This window comes from Monodon monoceros, unplaced genomic scaffold (assembly GCF_005190385.1).
Source record: "Monodon monoceros isolate NGI ecotype Baffin Bay Population unplaced genomic scaffold, NGI_Narwhal_1 Super_Scaffold_4, whole genome shotgun sequence".
Taxonomy (NCBI): domain Eukaryota; kingdom Metazoa; phylum Chordata; class Mammalia; order Artiodactyla; family Monodontidae; genus Monodon; species Monodon monoceros.
Genome location: NW_021703781.1, coordinates 55,260,589 through 55,271,199, shown reverse-complemented (window position 1 = coordinate 55,271,199; position 10,611 = coordinate 55,260,589). Strand labels below are relative to the sequence as shown.

General features: G+C 55.8%; 1 protein-coding gene across 1 annotated transcript; it reads right to left on the bottom strand.

Annotated features, from left to right (window-relative positions):
- Positions 1 to 316: 316 nt before the first annotated feature.
- On the bottom strand, positions 317 to 6,880 carry TLX1 (T cell leukemia homeobox 1). Its single transcript, XM_029201021.1, has 3 exons — positions 6,056 to 6,880; positions 3,837 to 4,038; positions 317 to 1,649 (listed from the first exon to the last, which is right to left on the bottom strand). Exons 1-3 carry the CDS (start codon positions 6,627 to 6,629, stop codon positions 1,427 to 1,429), a joined length of 999 nt encoding a protein of 332 aa, XP_029056854.1. The 5' UTR covers positions 6,630 to 6,880; the 3' UTR covers positions 317 to 1,426.
- Between the last annotated feature and the right edge of the window lie 3,731 nt (positions 6,881 to 10,611).

Here is a 10,611-nt window from a genome sequence, read left to right as displayed (position 1 = left end):
TATAGATGATACACAATCACAAACATTCACACATTTAACACAAGAATAGATTCACAATGAGAAACTAATATGTACTTTCACAAACATTACCACATGATTCGTTCACAATCACAGACACTGGTGATTACACAGCTATCCAAAAAGCCACATTCATACATGGTCACACAGACACCACCACAAGTTCATATGTATAATGGTAGTTTCGATTTGCAACTTAAGCAGAATAAGCACACACAACTGCAAACAAAATTACACAATTGAACACTTACAAACATTCATTATCAGTGAAATCCTGATTGCCCACACCCATCACAAACACACAATGCACACGCATAACTCTCACACCCGAAGACAAATCTCTAGCACTGGCTCTCCCAACTTTCCTCAGCACTGCCTTCTCTCCACTTCTTCCCCTCCTTCTTTCCTCTCTCCAGAGCCTGTAGGTCCTGGTCCCCAGATGTCCCTCAAATTTAGGTACCAGGGGCTGCCCTGGCTGTACCAGCTCACACCAAACCCAAGTAGCTGCAAGGTGCTGGGCTCAGCAAGGAGCAGGCAGCCTTGACTCCGGATCCGGAGGGTTTTATTATTTTTTCACATAAATTACACAAGCACTTTATAAAAAGGTTACACAGAAAACACCATATAAGTGCATAACTTAAACGCCCCCTACGAACAGGATCTGGAGAAATAGGCTGAGTTTGTGTGGAAACCTGTCTGTGCGTACCTGGGTGTGGCTAGGCTATGTGATGGGGGTCTGGCAGGCCAAGTGACACTGTTGTGGCTGCTGTGTGTGTGACGATGTGTCACACTGTGACCGTGACCTTGTGTTTGTGAGAAGCGCTATGCTGTTCAGAATGAATCTGGGTCACCCCTGGTAGTAAGGGTCAAGGGTGTGAAGGCTATGGCCCTGTGTGTGCACGACACTCTGCCATAGGTCCCCTGTGTGCGACTGTGGGGTGACACCAGGAGGGACAGTGAAATCACCTCTGTGAGGGCCTGTGGGTGTCCGTGTATGATGCGGAGTGGAAAACAGAGTGCTCTCCCCAGGGCAAGTTCAAATGACAGCTCATGCTGTCCTCTAGGGTTCCCAGAAGCTCTTCTTCCTCCACCTTTCCTAACTCTCTCAGTCCCACGTTAAAAATCAGAATAAAATAAAAGAGACGCAAACGGAGGACTCCGAACAGTTCCAGCAGGCGCCAGACCGCATAGGCATCTGGGAGGCGGCCGCGCGTCCCTTTCTTGAGCGGTCTTCTCTTCTTTTCCACCAAAAAGAGAACAGCGTCGGCACGAGAGCGCGGGCCGGTGCGGAGGGGCACGGCGTTCCCCTGCTGCGTGCAGTCTTCGGCAGGAGGGCGGCGAGAGTCGCGGCTCTCAGGCCTCGCGACCCTTGTCTGGGCCCGGGTCTCACGGGGCGGAGCAGGCAGGCTCACTCGCAGGCCGACGCCACGGACGTGACGCTGGTGATCTTGGTCGAGTCGTCAGACCACGGCTGCAGGTTCTGCAGGGCGAAGAGCGAGGAGTTGTGCACGCAGAGCGGGTCGGCGGGCAGCGGCTGCGCCAGGCTCTTCTGGAAGGCCTCTTGCTGCAGCTGCAGGAGGATGCGGTTCGCCTGCTGCCTCTCGGCCTCACGCTCCTCCGCGGTCTGCCGCCTGCACCGGGGACAAGCCGTTACCGACGCTTCGGGTGCGCTCCCAGGAGACAGCCTGAATGAGCGGGCACTGCTCCCCTTCGCGGCCCCCAATTTCCGCTTGGGTCCCTTGAATGCATTCCCTTATCTTGAGGGTCCTGACTCCACAAAGACTGGAAGCCCCAAAAGTAGATTGGGGGGGTATCCTGGGGGAGCTGTGGGGAAATCCGCTAGGCCCAAGCAGCTGGGGCTCCCCGGCTCCAGGCAGGGCCAACACCCTCACCAGCCTGGAAGGCGCAGCCAGGGCTAGGATGGCATTTCGCTTCTCCCCAGACCCCAGGAAGACCAGGAGCCTTCCCAAGCCTGAGGGGCCTCACCCTCCTCACCAGTCCAGGGCAGAGGCAAGGGCCAGTGGATATGAGCTGCCCTGACAGACCTCTCTTCTCCCCGTTCCCTCTGCGAACCTCTCCCAGTCTTCTGACCTCCTGCGCCAAGCCCTGTGCCCTGCTGGGATTCCCGCCGGACCGGCCGGCTTCCTCCAAGGCGGTCCAGGGAGGCGATGACTCACTTATTCCATTTAATGCCTCCCCTCCACCCCGTCAACTGAGATCAAACGTCTGTCTCTAAGGTGGACAGACCTAATGGGAGTCCCCGGGGCCTCCAGAAGCAATTTGTAGGCGATCGATGAAGCCGCGCGAAGCCGGCGAGGGCCTCTCTCAGCGGCGGACGCCGGCCTCCTCGCCGCCCCTTCTAGCCTTTTCTCTCTGTGTCTTTCTGTCTCTCGTCTTCCCCTTCTTCCCCGCATTTCAAACTGTGTCTCTTCCTTTAGACTTTGTGTCTTTTTTTCCTCTTGTTTTCTCTCACCCCACCCTCTTCCTTCTCTCAGAATTTCAGGGAATTTGTTTGAAACGAAAATGAAGGTTTTAGTCAACTCTGGCTTTCCTTTATTGTACATAAGACTTCTTCAGGCTGACTGTTTTTTCCTTTTCTCCCTGGGTGGGGCGTTTGTCTTTGCCGCCACCCCGCCTTGTGTATCAGTTTCTGTCTGCTACTCTCTATTTTTCTCTGTGCCCCGACCCCAAGGGCTTGCCTGACTCCCTCCCCTCCCCTAGGCTGCAGCCCCGGTGGGCCTTGGGAACGCAAGTACGTCCACCCCCCTCCCCCCCCAGCCCTTGCTCCCTCCTTAGCTTTCCAGAGGTCTAGAGCAACGTCTCCCACCCCTTCCCCAGCAGCAGGAATGTGGGGGGAGCAGCAGACTCGCGGGGCAGTGGCTTCCTTTGTGGCCACGGCGGCAGATTCCTAGCCTTCATTCAGAAAAAGAAACTTCAATTCCTTTCTCCGGACCCAGGCCCTCCCGGCCAGGCGCCGGCGACTTCGCCCAGACTCTCTTGCTCTCCCCACTGAGGCCTGAGCTAGCAAGAAACTCCCGGAGTGTGTGGAACCGAGTATGCGGGCCAGATGTGCGGGAGGGTGCAGGGGTGCAAGAGGGTGCAACCGGAGAAAGCGTCTGTGTGGGGGGGGGAAATGAGTGTAGTTGTGGGTGTGTGACGTGAGAAGAGAAAATGTTTCTCTCTCTCTCACTCACACACATACACCCATCTGCTCCTGATTGATCCCCCTTTCAGTAGGACCCTCGAAAACCCCGCCGCAGCCGGCGCAGATTGATTTCCCCCTTCCCGGTAGGGGAACCGCTGCGCCCAGGCGAGGCGTCTGGGGAGGAGGGAGTCAGCAGGGCCCAGGCCCACGGTATGGGGTCCCAGACGCTCTAGCGGGAGCCCCGGCTGGGGCGCAGAAACAGGGCGCCTGCCATCCTACCTCCGGTCTCCGGGATAGACGAGGCATCTCTGTACGCGTAAGTTTGCGCAAACAAAAAGTCCCTCAGGACGCACTGATCTCGGAAGCCTGGACTGCGTGGACTGCGCTCAAACCCGGACGTTTCCCCAAGCAGCGGCGGAGACCAGCCGCGTCTACACCCGCACTGAGTGTGCGCCCCCGGGGCAGAAAGCCGGAAAGAAAAACAGCTGGGGCTCTCGGCCCCGTCCAGTCATCGGCCACGGTGGCTTTCCGCTCCCCGCGAGCCTAGCAGAGCAGCGCGCTCCTCCGAACCAGAGCCATAGGAAAGTGGCGAGCATGGGAGTATGAACGCCCCCAGAGAGGCCCGGAGCCGGAGGCTGCGCCACCCACGGCCGCGCCCGCACAGCGCGCTTACCTCCACTTTGTCCGCCGGTTCTGGAACCAGGTTTTGACTTGCGCATCGGTCATTTTGAGCGCCTTGGCCAGGGCGGCGCGCTCGGCCGAGGCCAGGTACTTCTGGCGGTGGAAGCGCTTCTCTAGCTCGCAGATCTGCAGGCGCGTGAAGGACGTGCGCGGCTTCTTCTTCTTGGGGGGCGTCCGATTCTGATAGGGGTGACCTATACGGCGTGTTACAGTGAAGGGTGAGAGGGCCACTGGAGCGGGAGACAGACAGACGGCAGAGGCAAGCGGCAGAGCGTCAGGAGGCGTCCCAGGCCCGACACCCCGCGAGTCAGCGAGTGCAGCGGCTAGACCCCAGGAGAAGAGCTGTGGTCCTCCCGTCAGCCCTCAGCTCCAAGCCCGCGGCGTGAAATGGCCCCCGCCCGCCCGCCAGGCCGACGCCGCTGCTGCCACCACAGAGACCTCCCTAGCCCTGACCTCCCACGTGTCCATCAGACACAGCCGCAGTCTCCTTGAGGGGCACGTCTGAGGTGAGCTAAAGGTCGCAGTTCCCCCCATAGCCTCAGGTCTCCAGCCTCAGAGAAGCTGCCCAACGGTAAGAGGCTATCCTTGGTCAAGGCCCTGAATGCTGGGTCCTGACCTGAGGCCTCCATCACACAGCAACATACATAGACACATCACATACAACAGGGGCAAATTATAGATCTATACACCCAGACAAGCTGACACCCAGACAAGCACAGGCACAAAGGCAGATGCATAAGGTGACAGCCATATACTCCCTCAGAACTTCTTTAGGCCTAAAGCAAGATTACGGCAGGCTGTGGCTCCCCTAGGTAGGCTACGTGGAGTACCTTTTCGCCAGAGACCCAGGCCCAGTGGGTTCCAGGCTGGGGGGGGGGAGGGTGTTCCATCAGAGTCTTTTAAGACCAGCTTGGCCTGGGTGGGATGGGGCACTAGGCCCTGCCTCCCCAGGCCTGAGAGGACTTGGGTTGGGGCACTGGGGCCCCTTCTGGAGGCCCAGAGCGGAATGGCTCTTCTACCTCCCTCCACCCCACTTTGCCACAGACCCAGGGTCTGGGCCAAGGTTCCAAAGCTGGAACAGGGGCTTAGCCCAGGGTCTAGCTCTTAACTGCCTATTCCCCTTCCACCATTGGGCCCTGGAGCCCGAGCCCCATGGGAGCCCCACGTCGTGGTCGGTCGGCAGCCGCCTATGCCTCCTGCTTCCTCTGTCTAAGGCCCGGCCAGGAACTCAGGCTCAACTCGTGGCTGCCTCCCAGCGGGCTTGGGGGCCTGGTCCGGCGGGAAGATTGTAGTCTCGGATCCAGGGAACGCTAAGGGCGGCGGGAAGTGAGGCCGGGGAAAGGGGCCCGCGCAGGATCGAGAGCCGAGTGCCGTGAGCGGAAGAGGGAACGGAGGGAGCCGAGGCAAGCGGAGGAAGGCGCGGAGCAGGCAGCTGAGAGGGCGGCAGGCGGAAGCCGCCGAGTGCGTAATCGTCCCAGGAGTTCTTTCGGCTGCCGATCGATCACGGGCCTGGCCGGTGCATTATTAACGCCGGAGGAAACAAGGCTGGGCCCAGAGGGGAGGACGCCGAGCCAGGACAGAACGAAAATGAAGCGGGCGGCTCAGCCTCGCGCTGCCACTGACCCGGACGGAGCCTGCAGTCCGGGAAGAAGGGCCCGCCAGCTCTGTTGCTTTACTCCGGCTCGGAGCCTCTACCGGGTTCGGCAGCGCGACGGGCACTGGACCACGGAGTGTGAAGTGTGTGTGTGTGTGTGTGTGTGTGTGAACCTGTTTTCCTTGCGTCTGATTCTGGGGCTCGCCGCCTCGGCCAGAGAACGTCTGCCGGGACGGAAGAAACAGTTTGTTCACATCGCGCCCCTTTCTACGAGATACCCGAGCCCCAAATGCCGGCGGAAGGTAGTAGCCCCGAAGCTACATCCCCCTTCCCTCCGCCTGACCGGGCCCAGGGACTCCGAGAGGGGATCAGGGAGAGCTTCTCAGAGCAGGGGTCCTGTGGGAGAGACGGAGAGGGGCCCAGGCTGGGAGAACTCTTCCAGCAAGTCGATTCCGCGAGCTTAGAGAGGTGGCGGGCGGCTGAACTCGGGGGAGGCGCCAAGAGGAGCTGGGAGACCTGGCGCACAGAGCGGGCTGCGGGGAGCCACGGGGCAGGAGCGAGGGTGTAGAGGAGAGCCGGGACCGCGGCCAGGCGGGGCGCGCGCGGGCCGGACTCACCTGTGAACCTGTCCTTTGTGTATCTGCGGTTACTCTCCATCCAGGGAAAGGTGAGGCCGGTCAGGTTGTTGACGCCCGGCACGGCAGGCACGGAGGGCACGGTGGGCAAACCGGTAGCCAGAGGTTGAGGGTGGGCCACCGCTGCAGCTAGCGGCCTGTGCGCGGGCACTCGTATCACCCCCGCAGCGCTCAGCGCCCCCGCCCCGCCGCCGCCGCCGCCGCCGCCGCCGGGACCGGGGCCGCCCGCCAAGGCCATGTTCACGTTGTAGGAGCCGGCCAGCGGGCCCATGCTGCAGGCGCCGCCGCCGCCGCCGCCCGCCGGGCCACCGGGGCCGCTCGGACCTCCAGCGCCGTAGGCCCCCGCGCCCCCGGCCCCCGCCCCGGCCGCGGGGCCCCCGCCGCCGTAAGGGTAAGCGCCTCCAACCAAACAGCCAAGGCCGTATTCTCCGTCCTGGAGGCGAGAGGAGGGCCCCATGCAGCTGCCCTGGTCCGGGCTGTTGAGGATCTGGTCGATGCCAAAGCTGATGGGCTCCGCGTGGCCCGGGTGGAGATGGTGCGGACCCAGGTGCTCCATGCTAGCCCCCGACCCCGGCCCTGCGGTGGGGGGGGGGGCTGGGCGGTGGCACTCGCTGTGCTTGGCTCGGGGGCAGCGCGCAGCGGCGCGGAGGCGCGGAGGCACGGAGGCGGCGGCGGCTCCTGGCTGCGCTGAGACTTGGAGGCGAAGTGCGCAGAGGGGCTAAAGTAGGGGGGAGGGGAAGGAGAGAGGGGGCGCCGTATTCTTCCCCTCTCCGGCTGCTCCTTCCCCTCTCCGGCTGCTCGCTAGCTGTTGACTCTGGGACATCAATCACCGGGCGAAAAAGCACGGTGCGAGCGAGCCTCGCCGTTTCGGCCGGGTCTCTCCATTGGCTGTGCGCGGAGAGGAGCGGGGTGAATGACAGCGCGGGGGAGGGGCGGAGAACGGGAGAGGGAGGCCTGGAGCCGAGACAGATGTAGGAGCCTGAGACGGAGGGACTGAGACAGAGGCTCAGAGAAGTAGTTCAAGGAGAGAAGAGGCCAACCAGAGGCTTAAGAGGAGAAAGAAAAAGAATAGGAGGCCGGCATTCCCAGAGACCGATAGACAGATGGCCCCAAGGAGGTGGAGGTCAGAGTCCTCTTCCCAGCCTGGCAGGAGCCGCCCGCTTGCTTAGAATTGGGCCAAAGGGGCCAGCCCACCAGGCCTCTGGGGAAGGGGCATCCCAGCGCTACTGGAGAATCACCTCAAGGGCTCAGCTGGGAAGCACCTGTCTGTCAACCAGAGGATTTACTCCAAACTTGCAGTCCATCTTGTTGGAAAGTAGAAGACTGTCTACTCTCCGGGTATGGAGCCCAGGCCCCTGAGGCAGGAAGGTGAGTTCAGGCTTGTCTTTTAAAACACAGGCCTATGAACAACTGGCTATATGTTGTTGAAAAAGTCAGCAACAGCCCCAGCTCTGCCAGTTTAGAGAAACTGAGGGAGGGAAGACTTCCTGAAAGACAGGCACAAGTCAAGGCTTGGGGCCTGCTGTTGGGGTGTCCAGGCATCAAGACACCCCCTTTCCTTTTAAATAGACAGAAGCCTCAAGAAGCAGTTCCCACAGTATGTGAATGAATTCAATCAGATTGCTTTCGTCTAGCAACTAGCCCAGGGCTGGCTATTCCAAGCAAGAAACGTTTGGATTATAGTGAGGGGAAGGAGTTATTTTCTTACTTTTGGAATCTTGGAAGGGAGGCCTAGGGGCTTAAAACAGTGAGGGCTGGGTATGGTGGGACCAAGATCAGGGAAGTACATCTAGGACAAATTCAAGCGTTTTCAAAGTTTTGCCTGTGGCTGACTGGCTTAGAGCCCAGGAGAAAAGAAGGAAACTCCCTTTTTCTGCTTCCCTTCTTCCTCCTCTCTACTAGAGAAAGGTCTGCTCCCTCCCAGGAGCCAAGCCCTGGTAAGGGCACAGGTTGGATCACTTGGGATCTATTTCTAGTTTATTTCAGATTCAACAGGCCTTCAGGGAGGGACTGTCTCTATCAGACAAGATGCTAGAATGTGGAGGCTCACATTCTACTTAACACATCTCATTGCAATCTATTTGCTTTGGCCATGTCTGTTACTTTAACCTGAAGAGATCTCCTTGGAGGCAGGGAATGGCTTACTCATCTCTGTTCCCCCCTGTGGAATACAACCCACAAAATATCCTCATCTTGGGTAAATAATGAATGAAAGAACCTCCTTATTCAACAAATATTTTATTGAGTGCCTACTGTGTGTCAGTCACTGTTCTTGGCACTGGGAAAACAGCGGTGAACAAAACAAAGTTCCTGTCCTCATGGAGTTTACATTCCACAGAATGGAATACAAGAAACAAAGAAGCAAATACAATAAGCCAGATGGTGGTAAGTGTTATGGAAAACACTATAAACTCTACTACACCAACTCTTCAAGATGAGTATTATTCCCGTTTTCTGGATTCAAGGAAACCACATTTCAACGAGGCTAAGTGACTTGATCAAGATGGAGGAGCTGGATTCAACTTGCTTTTATGGGTTGGCCTGGAAGCCTGGCTGCTGGTTGGAGGCACAGCTCTATGGGAAAACCCTTGCCTGGGCTCCAGGCAGGTGGACAAAGGCCCACTCACGACAGAGCCAGATATGAAGTTGGTGGTTGTTTGTAAACACTAAGCAGAAACATGAGCGAGAACTCTACTCCCTTGCCAGTTCTCTCCTCTCCATCCACCCAATCAGGAGGGTACTATACTTCTACACAGGACGTTCCAGAACATTTTTTGGAAGTCTCTTTCTTGCCTCTTATCTTGAGGGAGCTAAAGCAGAGATAAACATAAATGTTTTACTGAGAAACTACTGTGTGCCAGGCACCACGCCGATTTCATTTAAGACTCACGACAATCCTGTGAAGTTAATAGAAACATCCTCATTTTTAAATAATTAAGAAAACAGAATGACACCTCCCAGTATTATTCATAACAGCCAAAAAGTGGAAACAACTCAGATGTCCATCATCTGATGAATGGATAAATAAAATGTGGTATATCCATACAATGGAATGTTATTCAACCATAAAAAGGAATTAAAAAGTAAATCCTGCTACAATACGGAAAATCCTAGAGAACATCATGTTAAGTGAAAGAAGCCAGGCACAAAAAGGCCACATGTTGTATGATTCCATTTATGTGAACCATCCAGAATAGGTAAATGCATAGAAGCAGAAAGTAGATTAGTGGTTGCCAGGAGCTGGGAGTAGGGGGGGCGGGAGTGGGAATTGGCCGCAAAAGCATACAAAGGTTCTTTCTCTTTTTTAAATTGGCGTAAAATTGCTTTACAATGTTGTGTTAGTTTCTGTTGTACAATGAAGTGAATCAGCTATATGTATACCTATATCCCCTCCCTCTTGGACCTCCCTCCCACCCCCCCATCCCACCCCCCCATCCCACCCATCTAGTTTGTCACAGAGCACCGAGCTGAGCTCTCTGTGCTATACAGCAGGTTCCCACTAGCTATCTATTTTACACATGGTAGTATATTTATGTCAAACCTGATCTCCCAGTTTGTCCCACCCTCCCCTTCCCCCCACGTCCACATGTCTGTTCTCTATGTCCATGTCTCTATTCCTTCCCTACAAATAGGTTCATCTGTACCATATTTCTGGATTCCACGTATATGCATTAATATATGATATTTGTTTTTCTCTTTCTGGCTTACTTCACTCTGTATGACAGACTCTAGGTCCATCCACATCTCTACAAATGACCCTTTTTATGGCTGAGTAATATTCCATTGTATATATGTACCACATCTTCTTTATCTATTCATCTATCATTGGACATTTAGCTTGTTTCCATGTCCTGGCTATTGTAAATAGTGCTGCAATGAATATTGGGGTACATGTCTCTTTTTGAATTATGGTTTTCTCAGGGCATATGCCCAGTAGTGGGATTGCTGGGTCATATGGTAGTTCTAGCTTTAGTTTTTTAAGGAACCTCCATACTGTTCTCCATAGTGGCTGTATCAATTTACATTCCCACCAACAGTGCAAAAGGGTTCCCTTTTCTCCACACCTTCTCCAGCATTTACTGTTTGTAGATCTTTTTGTAGTTATGTAAATATTCTAGAATTAGATAGTGGTGATGGTTGCACAACTTTGTAAATATACTAAAAAACCACTGAACTGTATGATTTAAAGGGCTGAATATTATGGTACATGAATTATATCTCATTTTTTTATTTTAATTTTTTGAAGTTCTTTTTTAAAATAAATTTATTTATTTACTTATTGGCTGCGTTGGGTCTTCATTGCTGCGCACAGACTTTTTCTAGTTGCAGCAAGCAGGGGCTACTCTTCGCTGCGGTGCACGGGTTTCTCATTGAGGTGGCTTCTCTTGTTGCCGAGCATGGGCTCTAGGCATGCAGGCTCAGTAGTTGTGGTGCATGGGCTTAGTTGCTTCGCGGCACGTGGGATCTTCCCAGACTAGGGCTCGAACCTGTGTCCCCTGAATTGGCAGGCGGATTCTTAACCACTGCACCACCAGGGA